This window comes from Periplaneta americana, chromosome 6 (assembly GCF_040183065.1).
Source record: "Periplaneta americana isolate PAMFEO1 chromosome 6, P.americana_PAMFEO1_priV1, whole genome shotgun sequence".
In the NCBI taxonomy this organism is placed as follows: Eukaryota; Metazoa; Arthropoda; class Insecta; order Blattodea; family Blattidae; genus Periplaneta; species Periplaneta americana.
Genome location: NC_091122.1, coordinates 159,046,657 through 159,072,619, shown reverse-complemented (window position 1 = coordinate 159,072,619; position 25,963 = coordinate 159,046,657). Strand labels below are relative to the sequence as shown.

General features: G+C 36.1%; 1 protein-coding gene across 6 annotated transcripts; it reads right to left on the bottom strand.

Moving 5' to 3' along the window:
• Positions 1 to 1,447: 1,447 nt before the first annotated feature.
• On the bottom strand, positions 1,448 to 25,391 carry LOC138701974 (arylalkylamine N-acetyltransferase-like 2). Of its 6 annotated transcripts, none has more exons than XM_069829391.1 (5): positions 25,256 to 25,388; positions 19,949 to 20,028; positions 13,968 to 14,257; positions 7,105 to 7,242; positions 1,448 to 3,934 (listed from the first exon to the last, which is right to left on the bottom strand). In XM_069829391.1, exons 1-5 carry the CDS (start codon positions 25,271 to 25,273, stop codon positions 3,657 to 3,659), a joined length of 804 nt encoding a protein of 267 aa, XP_069685492.1. In that variant the 5' UTR covers positions 25,274 to 25,388; the 3' UTR covers positions 1,448 to 3,656. The 6 variants fall into 6 exon arrangements, with proteins under 6 accessions (XP_069685492.1, XP_069685493.1, XP_069685495.1 ...); XM_069829392.1 differs by having other exon boundaries at positions 19,949 to 20,022; positions 25,256 to 25,316; XM_069829394.1 differs by lacking the exon at positions 25,256 to 25,388 and adding an exon at positions 25,045 to 25,209.
• Between the last annotated feature and the right edge of the window lie 572 nt (positions 25,392 to 25,963).

Genomic DNA, 25,963 nt, shown 5'->3' with positions numbered 1-25,963 from the left:
GCGCGTGCTGCGAAATGTCTATGAATACGGCCCTAAGACTTGAAAATATGAAAGCAAACACTTTAAAATTCTACGTGACATCTTCTATGAGAATGGGCTTAATATTTAAAATGATAAAGTTCATTGTTGGTATCGTGAAGATATGACATTTTTGTAATTGTGGATTGTCGATCATTATTCATATTACACCAATAGTATTAAAGCACGATTATTAGCAGATTAAGCACCGAAATAAATTACTTTTATTTACTATTTTTAGTAAAGTTAGTCATTGTTTCATATATTTAAGTTTCATACACATTACATTATAATTAATTAGAAAATTGCAAACAAACTTGCTTTAAAATGACAAAAAATGAATTTATTATGAATTAGTAAGAAACATCTTAAAAAGGCAAAATAAAAATTTGTCCTATCACTTTTATTTACCCCAAATCACATTAATGTCTATGAAAATAATGATTTACTTCCAACCAGTAAAAAAAGGCATTTTGCCAAACAGCTCTAGTTATGAGTGTGTTCTAAATGACCTTTCAGCCTCAGCCACTGATATGAGAGAATACAAAGTTTCCGCAAGCCAATGTTCATATTTGGGAAAACGTTACCGAGAATTTCATCAATCATTTTGTTAAGCAGCTGGAATGGCCCAACGGAAGAACAGATGAAAGGCGATTTTGATTCAGAACAAATTAAGTTTTTTGTGATATTATGTAGTATTCTATACAGGGTGTTCAAAAAGTGTCGCATATTTTTACAGGAGGTAGCATTGGTCAAAACTAGAAATAAGTTCCTATAAACATGTGTTCTGAAACAAATATCTGTTGAGATATGGACCATGCTGTATTGTGGCCTACGGTACCCACCTGTATGTTACGTAGACACTAAGAAGATGCTCTATGTGGTTATCACGCATTGTTACAGATGCTTCAGCCCTTCTCAGTGAATAACGAACTCTTGCGACCACATCTGCCTGTTGTCGGATTTGTTTACATGCATAGGATACACGCTCCTGTAACGTTTGTACGTTGTCGAGGGTGTGGCATTCACCTATGTCTTTAAATGTCCACAAAGCCATAAATCCAAAGGATTTAGGGCAGGTGATAGGGTAGGCCATGCTACTGGACCTCCTCGAACAATCCATCACCCATTAAATCTCCGAGTTAGGTATTGTCGCACGAGGCGTAGAAAATGGGGTGGAACCCCGTCGTGCATAAACAGAAAGACAGCCTACACCACTGAATACTATACATACTGTATGTATTTACCCAACATAAGTAAAATGATAGATAATGATGACGGCATCAGGTAGACAGGAAAGAACAGAAGGACGACATACAGGAGCTGAGAACAACAAAAAGAGTTCAGTGAATCCAGCTGGAAGAACAAATTTGGGTCAGCAATTACAAAAGGGATCGAGAGATGAAGAGGATACTAAGAGAAGAAGTCATTTCATTAAATAGTTTAATACTGACCAATTGATAATATTTGTACCTTTATTTGATTGTAATAACTTAATTTGAATAAATGTTTCAATCCAATAGTTTGTTGTTTAAATTTGAGTATCATTTTCCTGAATAGAAGGGAACAATTTAAAAGCGTGTCATTATTTTAAGTGTCTACAGTGAAACCTCCCCTTACGGACACCCCCAAGATACGGATACTCCTCACATACGGACAGATTTTTATATCCCAACTGAAATAATATATAAATAATGATAAATTTAACTCTCGTTTACGGACACTCTCAGACACGGATATGGACAGCTGTTTCACAGTCCTAAAGCTTGCTTTACCTCCTAACGGCGGACAGAACTTGGTTTTCAAGACCTAATGTGTTACAAGAATGGAAATTTAGTACAGAAATTCCTTAACATGAAAGAAGACAATAAGAGTCTCGTAGGCTACCACTAGCCCAGCCGTCTACCCCTTCTTAGCTGGAAGCGGGTGGATAAACAAAGTCATTAAATTTAACCTGTCTGATGGGTCTAAGGTTTCGGAGATCGTGAAATTGTATTCGACACATGATAGGGTTAGTAGGATTATTCTCTTCACTTCAATCAGTTGTACTGTTTCGAGAGACATGGCACCTGAACATAAAGGTTAAGTTGAAAACTGTAAATTACAGTACAGCATAACTGTAGACCTAGAATAAAATTGTATCACACAGTACTGTGTTTTCCTTTTTCGGTCTTATCTACTGTAGTTCAAAGTTGCAAAGAATTTACTGTAGTATATGTATTTAGAATTAAACCACAGTAATACATTTCATTCAAAGCGTAAAGGGATACATAATCCATATTATAAATTTACTGTTAGATTGGGGATCCTCCCTCCCAATAAAGGACACCTCCCAGATGCGGACAGATTGTTACGTCCCTTCGATGTCCGTAAATGAAAGGTTTCACTGTATTTCATTATGTTTCGAGTCTAATTTAGGTCCCTCAACATAAATTTTAATGTCTTAAAATCTCAAGTCTATTTACATATAAGTCAATACTATCACATTATGAGAGAAAACATAAAAGTCATGCACTGTGGGAGTGATTTTCCAGTGATCAGAAGATTGTACAGGGACATCATTTTATTTTTACTTCAATTTTTATTGTACCTGAGTTTTTGAATGTACTTCACTCCCACCCCATCTACTAAGGAAGTTCCAACTCCACACAGAACCAAAACCGCAGATAGTAAGCAGTACTGAGTTACTGAGTATAGTACGTTCCAGAAATATGTTCGCGTTTTCCAGTGACGAAAGAGCTTTCAATATTGAATCATATTTTCGCACAGGTACTGTCCGTTTGCCTACGTCGCATCCCGATTTCTCCCACCTGCTTCTGCTCGCCCCTCTGTAAAAGCTGGGCTGTCTTAGCACTTTTCTGAAAACATTAATTTCTCTTAGGAATTGGACGTTTACGTAATATTATACAGCTGTTTAATTTAACTTAAATAAAAGGGCCTCGTTAAGTAATTAACTGTCACGTGATTTCCTCCCTTTCTACAATCCTGCGGCATAACCACTTGGACGGACAGTAGATAGCATGTCTGAGTAATTTTATATTTTCGGGTCGGGCAGAAGTGAAGATTGAATTCACAGTATGTAGAGTAGGTACAGAATTATTTCAACATGAGTTATTAGTACGAAGGACGAAACTGGCAATTGGAATTAGATGCAATAGTCTATAGTGCGATAATATGCACAAAAGAACTGAAGCCTGTATCGAAATGAACGGCCACCATTTTCAAAATTGTGTTTAAATATTCATATTATGATTATTTTTCAATTTAACTTCTTTCTCTATATTGTACGCTAATGTGCTGTAGACAGTATAGAATGCATAATGAATACGTTCGCATGGATAACTCACTTCGTGAGTAAAAACACTTATTCTTAATATAGTACTGTACTTTGATTAAAGAAAAACCTAATGAAAATTATCAAACTCAAAATCGCGATATTTCCTAGTTTACATAAATGGATGAACTACTTTTCTTCCATCCTATACCTAGTAGAGTGATTTGTGTTTTACGCCAGTATCATCGAACTCCAGTCTTGGAGGGGGAAGCAAGCGGTGTTTCCGGTTCTCTAAAGGTATAGACAGGTTAATATTAAAAATGTTAGTAAAAATGAAATGATGTCCCTGTACGTGTTCTGGGCTTCATATTTTCGGTCTGGGCGTGGCTGGTATCACATAAGGCGGTGAGTCTTGCAGTTTAGCGGCCATAACGGTAAGCGCAGGCCCCCTCGTCGTCGTTTGCCTGAACACCACTTCACCCTTCACTTTGTATTCGTCGTAGAGCAGCCTGTGGACAGGCGCCATGCCTGCCTTCTCGCAAGCACGAGCCGAGGCAGGCCCTGTGCAGTCTGCTTTAGCTGCCCGAAAACCTTTCCGAGCTCCCAGTTCGACACTTGCCCGCACCATCTTGACGGCCAAACCTGCAAGATAAAACAGAGTAAAGTAAATTAAAAAAAAAAAAAAAAAACATACCTTAATTTCCCATGTATGAAGTTCGAGACACTATGAAAAGAGAAATTGCAAGCATTGGAGCAACAGAACTTTAGCGTGTAACACTTTCATTAAAAGTTGTAGGGTATGTGTGAATGTAGATATTTTAACAACTCTTATATCACAGGTTAGAACTAATTATTACATAAAAATATAATTGTGTACATGCTATTGTTAAGGGGAGAGGATGGTATTTTTTTTTTAACTTTTTTCCTATTTGGTGTAAAATATTAATTTTTTGTATGTGGAGAGCTCATAGCTGTGGCAACTCAACCAAATAAAAATATTTAAAAAAAAATTATTTTGGGGCCCAAATTTGAAAAAAAAATATATGCAATGCAGGATTGTACTAAAACCGATATATCTAAACCGTTTTTAAAGATAGATTCAAACAGTTTTTTGCAATGTATTTGCAAATGCATGTTCTACAAACTGTCTGTAACAGAATTTTGATATTATTCCCTACGTTTGTAAAATAAGCAATTACAATTTAATAACAATTTCTTGATTTCCTTTCTTTCAAACAAACGGACGTATTTTTAAAATGAAATCAATTAACAAAATACTGTTACAGAGAAAAGTTTCCTAATAATCTAAAGAATGTGTGTTCTAAATTTAATGCATGTATCTTTAATAGTTCAGAAATTATATCCATTTTTGTCTGGCAATGTAGCAAAAAAAAAAAAATGAAGTTACTGGAAACCGATAAAAACGGGCGTGTGATTTAAAAATCCATAGCGCAGGAAGTTTAAAAATGACGTCTCAACATCCGATAAGGGCACAAATACCCACAAAATGTTATGCAATGCATTCCACACATATCAAAGCGTATTTTAAAGAAACATTTTTTTTTTTAATTTAATTTACCGGAAACACCAATAAAAGTGGGCGAGTGATTTAAAAATCCATAACGCAGGAAGTTTAAAATGGCGACTCAACATCCGATAAGGGCACAAATAACCACAAAATGTTATTCTATGCATTCCACACATATCACAGGGTATTTTAAAGAATTTTTTTTAATTTACTCATTTTTCACTAAAAATACCATCCTCTCCCCTTAATCAAAGTAATGAGTAAAACTATGCGGGAGGTTACAGATCAATAATGACGTAGTCTATGGCAGCCATGCAATCATATCTGATGCCCGTGTTCCCACCGGGAGCTAAATAAATGTTCTGTACGTAATGATTTTCATTAAATCATTATCTTTACCGAGACAAATTTAATGCATCAACATTTCACAGATAATAATTATTCTTATTTTTAACTGAAGTGTATTACTGTTAGCAATAAAATAATTGAACAGTAACTTCCAGTTAAGTAAATGTAATTGCATTTTATTAATTGTTGAAGTCAAGTCTTGACGCATTAAAGTAGAAAGTAAATACGGTTAAGTAGGCTATTTGCTGATAAAAGAAAATGTTACAAACTTCCTTAAAGATATAAAATTGACGTAACTATACGTAATCATAATAGATTTGTTTTATTTCAGTTAACATTTTACTGACACATTATATTCAGAGCACAGTATTACCCTCCCTCAGACACTCTAACGAATGCTCTATGTCTCTACACGGGGGCGAGAGGCACAAACGCACTCCGATGTCATAAAGTTGTCAAGTTGGAATTCACTAATGTAGATAAATATTACAGATACAGATATAAAAAAAAACATTACTTACTTACAAATGGCTATTAGAGAACCCGGAGGTTCATTGCCGCCCTCACATAAGCCCGCCATTGGTCCCTATCCTGTGCAAGATTAATCCAGTCTCTGCCATCATATCCCACCTCCCTCAAATCCATTTTAATATTATCCTCCCATCTACGTCTCGGCCTCCCCAAAGGTCTTTTTCCCTCTGACCTCCCAATTAACACTCTATATGCATTTCTGGATTCGCCCATACGTGCTACATGCCCTGCCCATCTCAAACGTCTGGATTTAATGTTCCTAATTATGTCAGGTGAAGAATACAATGCGTGCAGTTCTGTGTTGTGTAACTTTCTCCATTCTCCTGTAACTTCATCCCTCTTAGCCCCAAATTTTTCCTAAGCACCTCATTCTCAAATACCCTTAATCTCCTTTCCTCTCTCAAAGTGACAGTCCAAGTTTCACAACCATAGAGAACAACCGGTAATATAACTGTTTTATAAATTCTAACTTTCAGTTCAGAATTTGGAATAATTTTAATGATTCTTTGGTTTTTCACAGCAACATGAAGCTTTAAAATACAACTTTCATAAAACTTTAAATTATTAGTTATTTTCCTTTTGAACAGGTTCGTCGATTTCATTTTACAGTAGGCCTATATTGTAAAGAGGCAAAGTATGGTATTTTAAGGTTATTTAATGAAATATTATATTCTAATGGATAAAAAATAAATAATAGATATATTACTTTCACATGTAAATGAACTAAGTTTAAAAATATCTTAGTTGACTAGTTTTCGCTTGGAAGCCATTTAATTAACACGTGAAAGTTAAGATATACAGTATATATTATTTTTGTCCCTTAGAGATACAGTGTTGAAAATTGTGTAATCAAGATGTATATAATATCCTTTGTGTGTTTTCCATTTTAAGTGGTTATCCAAACCAAGAAACTTGGTGCTTACAGATGCTTTGGGATCACTTCCATTTAATATAGGCCTAATGTTGCATTATAAAACTGAGCACTAATTATTTTTATTTTATTTTATTAGGTTATTTTACGACGCTTTATCAACATCTAAGGTTATTTAGCGTCTGAATGAGATGAAGGTGATAATGCCAGTAAAATGAGTCCGGGGTCCAACACCGAAAGTTACCCAGCATTTGCTCATATTGGGTTGAGGGAAAACCCCGGTAAAAACTTCAACCAGGTAACTTGTCCCGACCGGGAATCTAACCCGGGCCACCTGGTTTCGCGGCTAGACGCGCTAACCGTTACTCCACAGGTGTGGACCAGCACTAATTATGTGTACTAAGTTTGAAACCTACAACGAAGGTTTATTGAGCTTAAAAATTCGGGTCATTCTTATTTTAGCCCTTCTGAGTTCTAGAGTTGCTGATTTCTATTCAGTTATTCCTGTATAATGTAAATTATAGCATTGCTCACCTCTTCCTATGTGCGTAGGAGCGACAGATACGAGACCAATCTCCAATAATTTGTCTACTCCGAGTGTGCTGAAGAGATTTAACTGGCGGTGGATTGTTACAATCATGCGCACTACACTGGCATTCAGGGGATCTTCAGCTGTAGAACAAAATAATAATAATAATAATAATAATAATAATAATAATAATAATTTATTTATTTATTTATTTATTTAATGTGCTGTACAACAGCCAGTGGCCAATTACAGTTCAGCACAAATATAACAAAAACATAAAACAAAAATAATTATTACACATAAATATAATTACAATTACAATAATGACGATGAATGGATAACTAAGAATACTATGAGACAATGTTAATTGAGTATAATGCCTTAAAGGAATACATAAATGATAAATCGTTGCCAAGAGCAAACAAAGTCTATACATTGAAGGGATCGAATTCGCAGCCATGCATGTTGGCATTTTTAATGCATCTGGAGACTGGTGAAAGAAATTTCGAATTTCTAATATAGAAAAGTTTGTGGGCTCTCATATCTTTTGTTGGAATACGTAAGGTAATATTGTTTAAGAAAGAGTCACAGGATATATCACCTTTGAGGACTTTACAAAAGAACAGATAATCTAGCTCATGGCGTCTAGCATATAGATTTTGACAATTAAAATATTCACATTTTCCCTCATAACTATACCCGGAATTAATGGGCAGAAATCTGAATGAACATAAGGATATAAATTTTCTTTGTATATTTTCTAATTTAGCCGAGTCCGTAGTTGTAATCGAGTTCCAAACTACAGATGCATATTCGAGTTTCGATCGCACCAATGTATAGTATAGCATTAAAAGAGAATCGGGCGTGGAAAAAGAATAAGTTATTGACCGTATTATTCCTAGCATTCTGATTGCGTGATTGTAAATGTAATCAACGTGACTATGAAAATACAATTTACTGTCAAAGAATATTCCCAAATCTTTTACGCAATCCGTTCTGTTATAATAATAATAATAATAATAATAATAATAATAATAATAATAATAATAATAATAATAATAATAATAATAATAATAATTCTGCACTTCCATGTGGCCCAGTTATTATGGTAGTCTTTGTTCCTTGCAGCATGTTGAGTGGTTCACGAGATATTAAATGTTTTAGATTGTGAGAGTGTGAAAATCGTACCTAGTTAATTTAGACATGACCGTCATTTTGGCAGCTTTAAAGAATTTATTTTTATTTTATTTTTGCATCTAATTAAGCATCGTTAGAGCTTTCTAAAAGAGTGTTTCTTCCTTGCAGTATGTTGAGTAATTCATGCGATATTAAATGTTTTAGATGGTGAGAGTATGAAAATCGTACCTAGTTAATTTTGACATGGCCGCCATTTTGACAGCTTTCAAGACTTTATTCTTATTTTATTTTTATATGTTATTAAGCATCGTTAGAGCTTTCTAAAAGAGTGTTTATTCCTTGAAGTATGTTGAGTGATTCACGAGATATTAAATGTTCTAGATTGTGAGAGTGTGAAAATCGTAGTTAATTTTGACATGACCGCCATTTTGGCAGCTTTAAAGATTTTATTTTATTTTTGCATCTAATTAAGCATCGTTAGAGCTTTCTAAAAGAGTGTTTGTTCCTTGCAGCATGTTGAGTGGTTCACGAAATATTAAAGATTTTAGATGGTGAGAGTGTGAAAATCGTAGTTAATTTTTAAATGGCCACCATTTTGGCATTCTTCAAGATTTCATTTTTATTTTATTTTTGCATGTTATTAAGCATTGTTAAAGGTTTATAAAAGAGTGTTTGTTGAGTGGTTCACGAAATATTAAATGTTTTCGATGGTAAGAGTGTGAAAATCGTAGTTAATTTTGACGTGGCCGCCATTTTCGCATTTTTAATGATTTTTCGATGATCCTTTTTTTTTGGCGTGCACGCCTATTCCTTATCTTTCAAAAATGATATATCATCTATTGCTCTAGTCCACGTAGATGCGGAGCACTGTGAACAAACACAAGTAACGTGAAAATGTGACACAGTAAGCGCCAAGGTGACCCCTTATGTGTACCGAAATATAAGATGTAATCCATGATGGAAACACAATGTCTATATAAAATTTAATTTCCTACTTTCAGTTTTTCTGAGTATATATACATAGCCCAAATTTTCACTACAGACTTGAAACTCTGTAAAAACAATTCTGTAACGGCTTTCCAATCTAATACAAAGCGTTCGCTTCCGGTCTGGGCCGAGAGAAACGGGCCGAATTGCAATCGGCTGATGATATGCTACCTCAACGCCGCGAAATGCGCTTGTATACAGTGTGCAGTGTGGTAAGTTTCTTAGGGTGCTATTCATAGACATTTCGCAGCATGCGCTACGAGCGTACTAAGCTAGCCCCGGCTATCGACTGGTTACTTGTACAGAATTCAAATCATATCCTATCGCTAACACTGGTTTATGAATACGAAAAATGCTGATCATCCACTGGAAACCCGCGCTAAAAATGTCTATGAATACGGCCCTTAAAGATCAAGACATGTCGTTGTTTTTATTGTTCTTTCAAATGTAATTTCAGTATGTGTGCATTCAATTATACAGACCATTGAAATGCTATCCGAAAATGTCACACTACAACAAAGAATTTTTATGACACATATGTGAAAACAGATTCATGTTGAGACGTGTACAGGAAATTTATAGAGATATTCTCTGGCGCTCCAGTACCAAATGTTAGTAGATTAACCCTTAAATTGCAAAACTTCATTTCTCACACTAGTTTATTAAACCGTGTCGGACTGTAAAGAAAACAACTATCGCAATGTCCATATTTTATATGTCGTGCAATATTATAGTATTGTGAAATTTTAATTTTCCTACCAATTTTTTTCTATTGTTCTATTAAAATTATAGCATATACAATATATATTAACCTGTTGTATCCTATAGGATACTTCGCGAATTTAAGGGTTAAGCTCCAGATGGGATCGCTAAACGTTAGAATTCCAAAGCCAAAACGAAGGGTTCTAACAGAACAAAAACTCGATGAAATTGATTCATCAACAGAACGTTCTCCAAAGAAACCTCTAATTTATGTTTCACAGGAAGAAGCCATCCAGCTACTAAAGGTTTGAGATTAAAGCGTTACAGAGTGACTATAGTCCAAAAACTACGGCCGCATGACAATGTACGAGTCGTAAATCGAGTGAATTCCTGATTTGTGTTTTACAGGACATTGTTGACTATTGTTGATCCACAGTTAATAATTGTGTGCATGCTATTTTATGTTGAACTACGCGGGAGGTTACAGATCGAAATTGCCGCTCGCTAGGCAGCTTACCAAACATGCATGATCTCTATCGGCCCAGATCCGAGCTGAACGCTCTGTATAATTTGCAACACTGGGCCTACATGAATATATGTGCTATGTTATGTCATTACAGCTAATGACAAATAGATTGGAAACTCCAGTCACAGTAGATGGAGTAACACTACCATTCAGTCATTCATAGTGTTCTGCGCAAGGGCAGATCTTTCACTGCAAACCCAGCATTCTCCAGTCTTTCCTATTTCCTGCCTTCATCTTTGTTTCCGCATATGATCCATATATCTTAATGTCGTCTATCATCTGATATCTTCTTCTGTCACGAACTCTTCTCCCGTTCACCATTTCTTCTAGTGCATCCTTCAGAAGGCAGTTTATTCTCAACCAGTGACCCAGTCAATTCTTTTTCCTCTTTCTGATCAGTTTTAGCATTATTCTTTCTTCTTCCACTCTTTCCAACACAGCTTTTTTTTTTTACTCTGTTCATTTCACACGTTCCATCCTTCTCCATATCCACATTTCAAATGCTTCCATTCGCTTCTCTTTACTTCGTCGTATTGTCCATGTTTATGCCCCATGTAATGCTACACTCCACACAAAGCACTTCACTGGTGTCTTCGTTAGTTCTTTCTCCAGAGGTCCCCAGAAGATGCTCTTTTTTCTATTAAAAGCTTCCTTTGCCATTGCTATTGGAAGCTTTTAATAGAAAAAGGAGCATAATGTAAAGGAAGGTGTATACTTGGGACAATAATCTCCTTCAAGGACAAGACGGAAAAAGAGATAAGCAGAAGAATATCCTTAGCCTGGACGGCTTTCTGATCCCTTCAGTTTATATTCTCCTATAGGAAAATAAGCAGAAAACTCAAATTCGAAACATCAGAAACCTGCATCTTCCCAGTACTCTACTGTATATGGGTGCTAGACATGGTCGGAAGCAGACAAATGAAGCACTGCAAATAAGCCAAAGGAAAATGGAACGCAAGATATTACAAATAACAAAAATAGACAAAATCTCCAACGAAGCGTTATCTCAAATAACATTAACAACAGACATCGCTAGGGATATTCTTCTGTTTATCTTTTTTTCCATCTTGTCCTTGAAGGAGATTCTTTTATCAGCAAATACTTAACTTATTTACTTTCTACTTTAATGCGTCAAGACTTAACTTAAATAATTAATAAACTGCAATTACATTTCCTTAGCTGGAACTTACTGTTCAATTTTATTACTAACAGTAACACACTTCAGTTAAAAATAAGAATAATTATTATCTGCGGAATGTTGATGCATTAAATTTGTCTCGATAAAGATAATGAAAATCATCGAACGTCAACTTCGCAATATGTCAAAATTCTACAAAAGTAACATTGATGAACAAATGTGTAACAAAGTGTAGCAATATAAACCAATCAAGTGACCAAGTGTAAGCAGTGAGTATGGACACAATACAATACAGATCAGCATATAGACTGGCTACTACTACTGTGTACAGCCCTAATGCGAATTAGCTCATCGCATTAGAGAACAAGAGCTACCCTCTTGCAGGAGGCCTTTGCCCTTCATAGGGGCACTCGGGCTAATTATTATTACATCATTAATTAGGTACTATATTCTGTGTCAATCTGAAGCAATATTTTTACACCTAGGCCCGGTTTCTTCAACCTTTGTTAAAATGCACCTAACATAGCGTTAATTAACTGTAAGTTAAAAGTATGAATTGCTGTTAAAAATAGTGCGTTTCTTCAACTTTACATTTCACATTTTTACATTCTGTTTGTTAACTCTCTGTTAGGACCAGAGATTCTAGAGTTTAACCATAACCTATAACCAAGTATTGGCTCACTTCTGTTTTCTGAACTCTGACAATTGCGATTCTCGCTTGTTTCCGTTGTTTGATTCAGAGAGAACAGAAGTCTTTCTATTCTCTCAGGTTTGATTTCTGCTTCTTTCCTCATCTGTATCACAATAGCGTGGAGCGGGGTATTGGTATTACTGTTATGAAATGGACAACACTGGAACAAAAAGAAATCGTGGGACTAATTTCTCTTCGTTCGAAAGAAACCTTCTGCTGGAAATTATTTCGCAGTATAAGCCAATTAATGAGAATAAACAAACAAACGGATCTACGTTAAAACCGAAAAGTGAGGCTTGGCAGAAAATAGCCTATACCTTTTTTTTAAATTTTAGTTGGTTATTTAACGACGCTGTATCAACGACTAGGTTATTTAGCGTCGATGAGATTGGTGATAGCGAGATGATATTTGGCGAGATGAGGCCGAGGATTCGCCATAGATTACCTTGGATTCACATTACGGTTGGGGAAAACCTCGGAAAAAACCCAACCAGGTAATCAGCCCAAGCGGGGATCGAACCCGCGCCCGAACGCAACTTCAGGCCGGCAGGAAACCGCCTTAACCGACTGAGCCACGCCGGTGGCTCCTATACCTTTGTATGAACTTCTGTTCTGCCAAATCACAGAAATCATCCCCTCTGTTTATGTATTCATGGATGTCATTTTCTAAATAATCCAGATATACAGAGTGATTTATGTAGAACTAACACATTTCTTTCTTTCTTTATTTCAAAACGAATGACGCTAGCCACAATTTGTTATACCTCAAATGTAGAGCATCTTTAGGAGATTACTAACCTCTTTAGCAAATGTTGAAAATTCTTTATTTATTCGGCTGGAAATTCACTTAATGACCAGTTTTTAACGTCAAATTAAGCAGGAGTTCTGATTCCCTGTCACGAGATGCGCAGATGTTTATTCCTTATTGTTGGCAGCTGTTTTCGACATTTTGTTTGTCACTGAAAATGCAGTACACATTAAATCAACGGCTCTTTCTTGTGAAGCAATACTGGATTACGAATTCAATTACAGCTACTCAAAGAGCATACCAGAGAGAATTTGGTGTTCGTAATTCCCCCCCCCCCCCGAAGAAACACAATACTGGGACTGGTAAACAAATTGGAAACAACTTGATCTCTAAAAGAATAATAATTTTAATGACAATAAATATACAGAATAAAGAATAAACATCTGCGCATCTCGTGACAGGGAATCAAAACTCCTGCTTAATTTAACGTTAAAAACTGGTAATTAAGTGAATTTCCAGCCGAATAAATAACGAATTTTCAACATTTGCTATAGAGGTTAGTAATCTCCCAAAGACACTCTACGTTTGAGACAAAACAAATTGTGGCTAGCATCATTCGTTTTGAAATAAAGAAAGAAAGAAATATGTCAGTTTTGTATAAATCACTCTGTATAAGTTCAGCATCTAACGCACCAGCCATATTGGATACTTCTATGCTAAGAGAGAGTTAAATGATTTAATTGCATGAAATTGGGCAGTTAAATTAACATAGGTTTTAACAGCCTGTTAGTACTAACAGTAGTTGAAGAAATGCTTCAATTGTTAAGATTACAGTTAAAATGGAATAACACACTGTTATAATTTAACAAAGGTTGAAGAAACTGGGCCCTAGTATCATTAAAAACTTGATCTATCTTTAACATGTATTTCTCAACTTACCTTCGTCATCGGAAGGTGGTAAAGGGTAATTCATGACTTGTTCTTTTGATAACGGTCTGTTAAGACAGGCGCCCACGACGGTGCCCCCGTCCAGCGCCACCACACACAAGCCGCTGCGCAGTTGTTGCTCCGCGTAATTCCGGAAGTCACGCTCCCGCCGACCAGTCGTGCATGGCGGAAAACACTGAGAAAGGGGCTCGTCCCGCAGGAAGATGGGCGTGACGTGATCTATAACTTCTGCATAGTAGCTCTCAGACACCGGCTGTATGGAAATAGCTCCGCCTACCACCCTGTATCAAGAGATAAGGAGAAAAAATTAGTTTAATTTGATTTATTGTAGTACTCCATAGATCTTAAGCTTCTTTTACATGATCCAATTTTTGTCCCAATTCAATATTTTACTAGAAAACTTGTCGACTACCAAAAGGCTTTTGATAGGTTGTGTCAAAGGAACTCTGGACAATAAGAGCCGTATTCATAGACATTCTTAGCGCGGGCTTCCGGTGGATGATCAGCGAACTAACGTTTTTCGTATTCATAAACCAGTGTTAGCGATATGATATGATATGAAGCCTGTACAAGTAACCAGTCGATAGCCGGAGCTAGTTTAGCACGCTCGTGGCGCGGGCTAGCAAAATGCCTATGAATAGCACCCTAATATATTATAAGTAAGCTGCGGATTTATGCCTATATGCCTATTTTAATCCTTAACCTGAAAGCGCAAGAGTTTAGGTTACATATCCATTTTAAGGCATTGTGAGTATAATATGCGAATTTTATAGTGCCTATAAATGCCTATTTCACTAGTAAATGCCTATTTACTTATAAATACCTAAAATTTGCCTAATTATCCGTATTATATATTATACTTGAATTTATTGATCATTCTATCGATATATTTTTTGTCTGTAATTTGTTTCTTTTTTATCCAGCATAGGGCAGTGAAATAGAAGTATCGATAATTCGGCGTTACATTTTACTGCCACCAGAGCGCGGAGAAATCTAATAATTTAAAATCAACCGATAACAAAAAAAATATATTTCGAAAGCCGCATGAATCATTGGTGGTAGTTGACTAGGGTAGTTGTTTTAAACTGTGTATCCATTTTGTGAGTTTGTGAGTTGAGTATGGAGCTGTAGTACGTTGAGTATACCGTGGAGGTATGCCAAAGCAAAAGTCATCAGAAGCATTGATTGGAAAATACATTGACATTACTGCGTTCCCACTGGTTTGGTCCCCAGCAGAGATTGGATCCCTGAAGTATTACCCCATCATTTCATGTGAAGTGGAAGGGAGTTTCTCCCAATTTAAGAACATACTTACAGACGATAAACATTCATTTCTCATTACAGCATTTGGAGGAATATTTAGTTATTCACTGGCATAATGACATTCTTATAAAAACTAGTGTATAATGCTACGCTACGGTTGTGTCAGCCATTAAGAATTAGAAATTGATAGTGCCTTTTTAAATGCCTATTTTCGAATTTTGAATGCCTACTTTGCCTGCCTATTTCAACTGTTTTAGTGCCTAAAAATCCGCAGCTTGATTATAAGATAAGACTTTAAAAACCACACAACTGAAGTTTCGTAAAACTATGGCGGTACCAATGCTGATAGATGCGTGTGAAAACTGGACGAATAACACATAGTTGGTAAATTAAAGTCTCTTTCGTAGTATCTGTTCGACCATAAATAGGCCTATATAACTGTCCACTTATTTACCGAAAAATATTACATGATTCATCAAATTCCGTATTACAGAACATGAATTTGTAAAATTGTTGCGTTCTCAGTCCACAGCCTACGAAAATCCACCTGTGTCAGTGGCCACTAGTGTATTGAGGGCCATTTAACACAAGAATTCCACACCTGTGGAGTAACGGTCAGCGCGTCTGGCTGCGAAACCAGTTGGCCCGGGTTCGATTCCCGGTCGGGGCAAGTTACGTGGTTGAGGTTTTTTCCGGGGTTTTCCCTCAACCCAATACGAGCAAATGCTGGACCCCGGACTCATTTCACCGGCATTATCACCTTCATCTCATTCAGACGCTAAATAACCGAAGATGTTGATAAAGCGTCGTAAAATAACCTACTAAAAAAACACAAGATATTTTGAAAAAATAAACATCACTAAATTTGCTATAACGAAGTTCCTTTTGCTCATTATACAGTAGTTTACTTTGTACGCAGTAGCACTAAAGGCTGTATAGATATACTTTAAAAACCAACAGTACCCAGTGACTGATTCTGTATAAGTGAAACGGCGTGTTAGTCTGGGAAATATACTTGACGCGTAAGATTGTTTTCCTTTTTACAACGTTCTTATCTGAAGTGCTACTCATTGTCAGACATGAAACCCCATTACGTAGTATGAGCCGGAGGATATGTTACAGTGACGACTCTCAAGGTTAGCCTGCCATCTACTTCCTCTTGCGACGTGCCAATGAAAGTTTTGTGAAATGATAGAGAGGAAAAGGAAGTGGCTACCCATACCGTGAAAAAAAATCTGTTACCAATATCATAATCACTCAGTATTTGTCCACCACAAGTTCCACTTGGACTCGCCGGGATCTGAACCTATGTCAACTATGTAGAAAGCTAATGAACTAACCATTCAGCTAACAAAGTACTGTTCTTCAACCAGGAGATAAACCGTGAAAGGAATGTTCTTACTATTGCGTCATCTATTGGAGCGAAGTAGATAGATGACGTCAGTTTAAAAATCATGCGCTCTCCTGCGTATGTTATTTCCTGTATGGAGGGATTAAAAGACCAGGAAATTAACCGTGATCTAATTTTGTAACTAGGGTAGTATAAAAATGTGTGTATCAGTGTTATTGTGTGTGCTTTGAGAGATAGTCAATACAGATACGAGTACCCACGTGTGTGACCTTATGACATCTTATGACATCAACATTCATTCACAGCATTACCCCGCTCCGTCTCACTGCCTGGAGACTTTCTCGTGGTTGGAGTACAGTAAGGAGTATGACATTATCGAATGCACCATTTTAATGAGTTCATGTATTTGAAACTCCGTGACGCGACAGCCCATGAAGAATCAATTCCGACCAACCGGCTGCTGGCCTCATGTCCACATGCCTCAGCAGAAGTTAACGATCGTCCAACCATAACAGAGGTGCCGTGTGATTAGCACAATGATGCGCAGCCGTTATGGCTGGTATTCGTAACTCCAAATTAATCGTGATGATAGGTAGGCATGGATCCCATACACGGGCTGTAATATTATGAGAAAATTCCTTCCCCATGACGTCTCGAACCAGAACTCATTTCGTAACGTGACTCCAGGCATGTTGTCTTAGACCACGATGCTACGACGCGAGTCGTAATTCAATATGTTAGAGCTTAATGTTAATTCTTTATATTATTTGCCTGTTCATACAGTAATTCGTTTAAAATTAAGGTGACATTCAACATTTAATTTTTTAAGGTGACATGTATTTATCTACCTGACGAGTTACTTCCTTGGTTTGAATTGTAAATTATTTAAAAATAGCGTGTAAGAGGGCCTTAGACTAGAAATGTTTAGTTTAAATGTAGTTCTATTTATAAGTATGCATAAGGATGTAATTATTTGACTTATTTGAACTGTTGTATCAGTGAAGCGAGGTGAGTCAGTGAAGTTATGGTTTTACAGTGCAGTGAACAGTTCCGATCAGTGATAATTTATGGCGTCAATGAAATGTGTTCTATAGTGTCAGTGAAATGTGTTACAGAGTGTCAGTGAAATGTGTGCTAAAGTGTCAGTGAAATGCGTCATAGTGCCACTACAGGGAATGAGATGAGAGTAAAGTGAAAGACTATTGAAACTTATGTAGGACCTATACATAATTATGTAGGTTGTACTGTAAAATTAGGTATTTTATTTATGTTTTATTATTATTGTGTTAAATTGTATTGTGTATTATTATTGTATTGTGTATAAAATTGTATATGTATTGTAAAATTGTATTGTGTATTGTAAATTTTATTGTGTATTGCTTATCATTTTATTGTGTATTGTTTATATTGTATATACCACTGCCACCGGGTGCTTGCCCACTTGCAGTGTAAATACATACATACATACATACATACATACATACATACATACATACATACATACATTTATCAATGTCTGTAGACACCCATTTATCTACCCAGATAGCTATGACATTTATTCATTTATTTGTATACATTTATTTATTCATTTATTTATTTATTTATTTATTTATTTATTTATTTATTTATTTATGCAGTTATTTATTTTACTGTTAGTGTCCATTTGTCTTTTCTCTCGTCTGTCCGCCTGTCTATCTATCTATCTATCTATCTATCTATCTATCTATCTATCTATCTATCTATCTATCTATCTATCTCTCTATCTATCTGTCTGTCTGTCTGTCTGTCTGTCTGTCTGTCTGTCTGTCTGTCTGTCTATCTATCTATCTATCTATCTATCTATCTATCTATCTATCTATCTATCTATCTACCTGCTGTCTGTCTATCTATCTATCTATCTATCTATCTATCTATCTATCTACCTATCTATCTATCTGTCTATCATTCTATCTAACTAGTCGATATCTATTTGTCTTAAAATAAGTGAGAACAATGCGTTAGTTTGATGCTGGAAATGAGCTCGGAATGATACCGTACGTTGCAGTGTTTGCTCTTCTTGCGATAGGATGCATTTTATATGTATTAATATTATAGTAGTCTATGTTTTCGATACGACAGCTGCGCATACTCGTAGCTGAGTTCTTGTGTAATATTTTCATTTAATTTATTGTATTTCATAAGTCTTACAATTGCACTGAAGTTAGTAAATTGTTCTGCTGGAGAGTGCACTGATATTTAAATAAATTAAGGTCTTTTCTGTTTTTTTATTCATTTTCAGTCACACGTAATAAAAAATTTAAAAAAATAAAGGTCTAATTTAAAACAAGGATTATCCGGTTCTCTTTCAATCTTGTTTAAGCCAGACATTCAAGACTCCACTATACTGTATGAAGTAGGTCTATATCATACGATAAAATAATAAGAATTAAATACTGACATTTATAGATCTACAAACGTCTAACCGTGAAATTAGCGGGCCCGGATTCAATCCTGATTGGGACAAGTTACCTGGTTGGGTTTTTTCCTGGGGCTTCCCTCAGCCCATTAAGAGAAAATGCTGGGTAACTTCCAGCGCTGGACCCTAGACTCATCTCGCTAGCATTATCACCTTCATCTCACTCATACGCTAGATAGCCATAGCATTTGGTAAAGCGTCGTAAAATAACCAACTTAACTAAAAAAAAAAATATCTACAAAAGGCATATGATTCTTTTCCAAGAGGTTTATTATGAACAGCTATGGAAAAGTTATAAATACTATAATATTTAATTACCACAGTTAAACAAATGTAGGCTATATAAATATACATCTCAAAAGCAAATTATGCTAGAAAACGCAAATTTTCTGTAGATTTTCAAAATCGATTACGGTACGTTAAAAGTAGACTGTTATTATGATGATGATTGTGTAAGAATTTTAAGCATTCTTAGAATTGTGAATTTTAAGTAGAGTGAATTTCGTTAATAAAATTATTTTTTCAACATAACTATGGTATCTCAAAAACACTTTTATAGCAGTCTAATTTAAATATTATGTTCTTAAATACCAGAAAAAAGTTTCTTACATATTTCGCTTTTTGAGACACGTGTAATTATACTCATATAACGTATGCAAATTTAATCACACCTTAAACTATTCCAAAATTATGAATTGTGAGTCTGTAAAAATCACATAAATTTGTGGCTGCAACGCAGTACTGTTCCTCACTTAAATTATTACATTCGTTTTTATTTAACTACTTCTTCCGCCATTTCTCGTTTCTTACAAATTAGAAAGTATTAATAATTATGTGACAACATCTCAGTAATCAAGTTACGTGTCATTGATCATTTCATTATCAACAAGTTTGTATACTTACTTGTTAGTAGTATGCATCTTTGGACATCTTGAAAAGCCACGAGCGACAGATTTACAACTCCTAGCAAGCGCCATCTGTAACTGAAAGAAAGACGATCCTTGATGTTGAAGGTCGCTAAAATATTTTCTTCGAAGTGTAATGATCCACAATGCAATTCCGAACAACTTCTAGCCTATGTCTTATAGTGTGTTTTATTATGTCAACAGTCAACTTGTCGCTGTTTGTTTAAGACGCTCTTCTAAATGAAATAGCCTTGGCAGAACAAGAGGAGCATTGTTAGCTTGTCCTTGCACTGGTACATCCATTTATGTTTTGTAATGAATCATACATACCATAGTTCCTTACAGTTTCAGTTCTAAGCAGCACGGTGACTTCTAAACGTTCAGATTCTGAATTATAGGCGCAACAAGTTCAAACATAACTGTATTACATGTCTTCTAGCGTGCTACTGATAAGATTATGTTTAAACGTTAGTGAACTCTGTGAGATAAATGGTAGATATCAGGTATCAGTTCCTCTAATTAGTATCGACAATATCAAACATGTAATAGACTGGAATTTCGGGAGGGGAGCACCACGACCTAGCACTGCGACCTTTCACAATCTATTGCGCTAACCCTCAAACTAGGCGCATTCCCAAACCGACACCGGCTGACTACACTAAGGTTCGCTGCATACCCAGGTTTCGAGCAGGCAACCCACTCGTCCCACTGTGCCAGCCGGCATTTTGCTTTGGAAATGGTTCTCTCTCCGCCTATGTTTAGATCTTGCACAATTACACTGTCATTAAAGTTAAAAGAAATTTGCTATGGGAAATAATGATTAAAAACGGTTTTCCTCAACATCTTATAAGAGTAATACAAAGTATGTATACAAATACAAAGTTTAAATTGAAGAAATCCATATAAGAGAATAATTTAGTAGAGATTAATTTAAGAGTACGACAGGGGTGTCCATTATCGCCTACCCTATTTAATATATATATATATATATATATATATATATATATATATATATATTAATGACGCAGTTGTACGATGGCAGACTATGCTTAAAACACATTTTAAAATAAAAGGGAGAAACATTGATACACTGTTGTTTGCTGACGACCAGATCTTAATTGCAGATTCGGAAGATAATTTACAAAGAGCCATACATGAATTAAATAATATTACAAGTGAATATAATCTTCAAATCTCATATGAAAAAACGAAAATAATGGCTCTTAGAGGAAGAGATCTGTTAAGAGCAAAAATTTGCATAAATAATAAGCCCATCCAACAACAAAGTGATTTTAATTATCTTGGTTACATTGTGTCATATACCGGCAATAGAGATGTGCAAAATAAATTAAACAAATTCCAAACACTATGTGGTACAATAAAAAGAACTTTTAAAAATTGTAATAGGGCAACACTGTTAAAACTTTACAAAGTAATGGCGATCCCAACCTTGCTTTATGGGTGTGAAAGTTGGGTCTTGACTGTCTCACAACAGAAGAAAATAGAGGCTGCTGAGATGAAATTTTTGAGACAGGTGGCAGGTTATAGACTCATGGACAAAAAGAGAAATGAAGATATTGGAAAAGAATTGGAAATTCAGAGTCTAAATGAAACAATCATTGAATACAGACAAAGATGGCAAGATCATATACAAAGAATGGATGAAGATCGTATACCACAAATAATAAATAAGTATAAACCTGTAGGTAGGAGAAATGTCGGCAGGCCACGGATGAGATGGTCGGATCAGTTTTCTTGAAGACGGAACGAGCCACAAGGCTTATGCCGTGATGAAGATGATGATGATGATGATTAAAGTTTTTAAACAGTATAAGGAATTTAACTCAACGCTAATGTAATTTAGTTTAGATATATTTGATGATCCGTGCCGTGGATGAGTGCCCAGACCTTCAGGCTGTCATGCAGACGTTCCGGGTTCGAGTCCCGGTCAGACTTGGGATTTTTCCATTGAAATCTCCATAGTGACACTTGTGTCGGACAATGTCGCAGTTGGGGTTTTTCTCGGAGTTCTCTCATATTGGCATCTACATCATTCCAACATTTCTCCATTTCGCCATCATTCCAGAGCATTCCTCGAACTACGGAGGGGGCTGAACTTGCGACGAGTGGGGCTGCTTGCTCGAAACTTGGGTATACTCTATTTTATTTCAAGGAGTGCAGTTCGGTGGCTCCTTTGAACACCCACTTACAGATTTATGACTTCCTACGCAAACACCTCTGACAATTCCGTCCTGTCCCCTCGTCCCAACATTGTACAGTTGCCACAATCCTGGTGACCCTGAAATGAGACTGACGGGATTCTTGGAATTCGGAAAAGATACGACAACTCTGCCTTCACGTGGATTTGACGGAAACCTGTAAATTCTTCTGAACGAGGGTTGTGATTGGTTACTGAGAGGAGAAGACAAGATTTCCGTCACAGTAAGGAAGACATTTATTTATGACAACCAGTTAGTAGGGGGCAGTAGAAGTCTGTCGGCAAAGTTCTTTCTACGAAACTGCACTCCATGAAATATAATACAGTATACGCAGAAAACCTTCGTGTAATCAGCCGGTGTCGGTTTGGGAATGCGCCTAGCTTGAGTATTAGCGCAACAGATATTGAAAAGTCACATTTACTGGGTCGTAGTGCCGTCCCTCTCGAATGTACTTCATTCATGTTAATTAATTTTATATTTATAAGGATACTTAGATTCAATTCAAAACAGAACTTTCGTAGAGATAGGTGAACGATTAGAACACGCACCAAAAAACGAAGTAGGCCTATAAAAAGTGTGACAACAGACTAAACATAGCGCTTCCATTCTTGCTTAGCGCATGACATCATACTTCGACACCCACTAACTGATAGCGAGATGACTGACAGAGGAGATTGACCTTAAATACGCTAACGCAGTACAAATACAATAATGATATATTACACTATCTAGAGTAAACCGTACTTCACAGGACCCGATCTTCACTCTACCACTGATTCAAGCCAAATGTCTTAACCCCCACTCTAGTCTGACCGGCAGGAGCACTTGGTTTCTGCGCACTTTGAAATGTTTGTTGCCGGGCTATAGTAAATATACTGTAGTAATGACAAAATTGCATCACCTACGTTCGCCAGCGTCGCCAAACTTCTCTCACAAAGCTATGTTAATAGTGATAATTTTATTATACAGATTCTTAATGCAGTTTATTTAAGATTTGAGTAATTTCCTATAATGCGGAAACATGTCCAAATCAGAAAAAGAATTTCGATTCCTTGCTATTCCTCTTTGAACAAGCTTCACTGTATTAATTTTAATGTCTTAGCTTAAACTTCATAGCGGGCGCTCTTCTTCACGTTCTTATGACAAACTGCCCCCTACAGTATCTTACGAGGATTTAGAATAAGTTATATGACTTATATGATTTAGAATAAGTCATGACGTCCATGACTCCTATTCCTTTATATCGTTTGTTGTGATTTAAACATTTGCCACGTTCTTAAACAGCTTAATTTAACTATGGTGGTTCGACACCAAGTTGTGTCTGTCATTTCAACATTCTTGTTATGAAACAGAATCCGATTTCTTGACCGGAGTTCTCTTGGAAGGACCAGATTGTTCCCCAACTTCTTCGCTTGGAGCAACATCTAGCCAGTGCCGTCATAAATTTGATATAGACTAGTTTTTAAACTATTTAAAAGCTTCACTATAGAATCCGATCGCTATAGCATCAGAGTTGTGACTGAAGCTATTACACGTTTACACGTAAATACACTTCACTATCTGGCAACCCAGGATATTTACAAATCCTATGTCAGAAGTTGCAGGTGTCCAGCTGCGATAAGATGTATTATTGGTTTGCCTTCCAGGAATTGTGGACGTTGTAACTTGACAAAGGTTTATAGTGAGGGTCACATAAGAACAGTTCCTAAACAGCAAATATTGCCGTCTTGTCAGTGTTGCCAACTGTTACCACATATCACAGGGTCCTAGGTTCTAAGTGACTTATTTACTTACCATACTTTGTGATGGAAGGTTATTCTAAATAATTCAATAATTTGTAACATATTTTCGTAAGCAAACTATACGAGAAAGGGATCAACATGTCAAGTATTTTGTCTGGCAATACGAAATTCATTGGTTTGACTAAACAATTCACTCACAAAATCTAACCTAAAAATGTATTTTGTTTGGCCACATGAAATTATTAGTACTAACTCCGAAAACTTACCTGACTATAGTCTTAAATTATAACCACAATGGAACACATAAAATAACTATTATGTATTAATACTAATATTAATTAATTATTAATATGTTCAAATTTCATTAGCTTCCAGTAACCGGCTCAGAAATCTAGTACAATTTCAATTTCATGGAACTTCAGTACCGACAAATATTGTCGATATTTGTCTCAGCTGCCAACATACCAGTTACAAAATCACTACCATTTGTAGTATTTGTCAGTATCGAAATTCGAAACGGAGTTGGCAAAGGAAAATTCAACCTGCAAACTAGAAAATCACTACAATCCACTAGCATATGTAGTAATGGGGGAAAAGTGGTTAGGTTTCACCCTTAGGGTATGAAGTAAGCTGACCCGGACTATAGACGAGGTGTCGTTACAGGCTAAAAGTTAACTGTAATTACTGTATTAAATTACAGAATATTGTAGGGTTCCTATACGTCCCGTAAAGCCCTTTTTTTGCTAATGTGTTCCGTTGTCCGTTGACAACACTGGAAATGACTCTCAATACATACATACATACATACATACATACATACATACATACATACATACATACATACATACATAATAGCCTATAAACAATTAATTTACTTTACCTTCAAAGGTACCACCTTTCGGAGAGTTTTATAATGAATCGGCACAAAATGAGATAAGCTAACTGCATTCGCTTAGCAGCCGTGTTAGAAGAAAGCACAAAAAATGACATTGAGACTTGGGAGTGATGTAAAACTATCACCAATCACCGAGGACGCGTAAGTAACATGTTTACAGAAACATTATAAAGCAACACTTATCTTTCATAACTTGGGAGTGATGTAAATCACCAATCACCGAGGACACGTAAGTTACCTGTTTACAGAAGTACACTTATCTTCCAGAACTAGTAATTTAATCCATGTCGTTAAGACATCTCTGACGCTATAACTTAGGCCTACTTAATTCACTTCTTCACATTGGAACTTAGAATAGCATATGCAAACAAACATTCTATCACTCTCCTAAAACTACTCAAGACGTAATAGCGATTTCACACGAAGTGCGACAGTTGAAGGATACGTACCGTCCAGGCACTCATCATCTTCGTACCTCCGCGTGACCTCTTCACTACCCGACACCAAGCACAGCCACAAAGTAACTGCTCACCTTATGTAACTGATAAATTAATGTCATGCTCAAAGGATGACTGTTGTCTTTATATAGGAACATAATTTAACTTTAACCTGATTCCTCCAAACCACAAGGAGTGGAGTTATCGGAAGTTGTCATTGTGATGCTTTTGTGGTTACTCTTCTACCGTGTACGTCATTCCGTATGTGTACATATAATCAGGGATCAGACTTAGTCATCGAATCGGCGTTTGCTATTAAAACACGTAGATTTGCTGGAACTTGATAAAACAAATGAAGAAATAGTGCCTCATTTCGTAAAACTGATTATGAAATGTAGGTTGCTGTATGATGCAGAGAACTTTTGTAAATGAAGATCTGGCGTATCGATAACCCTTTGCAGCATAGTGGTTGTTCAGAAGAATCACCGTTGTCTTTCTTTCTACATTGTATGGCACAGATATTCCACCAAGGAACTACCTCTTGAGTATACATAGAGGTGCCATCTGTGTTCTGAAATTGTGTGCAGAGTTAAAATGTTGAAAAAAATTGATCGAAGCTTTGTTATGATCCATGATATGAAAAACATAAAAAATTAATTTGTGCTCCAAAGAGGTAAATTTAACAGTTATAGTAATTATTATACGTAAACAGAAAAGATT

Excerpts from the sequence above, each read along its gene's own strand:
- LOC138701974 (XM_069829391.1), bottom strand. Across the intron at positions 7,243-13,967 it reads ACCACCTTCCGATGACGAAG|CTGAAGATCCCCTGAATGCC; the intron begins GTAAGTTGAGAA and ends TTTGTTCTACAG. Across the intron at positions 3,935-7,104 it reads TCCTACGCACATAGGAAGAG|GTTTGGCCGTCAAGATGGTG; the intron begins GTGAGCAATGCT and ends TTTATCTTGCAG.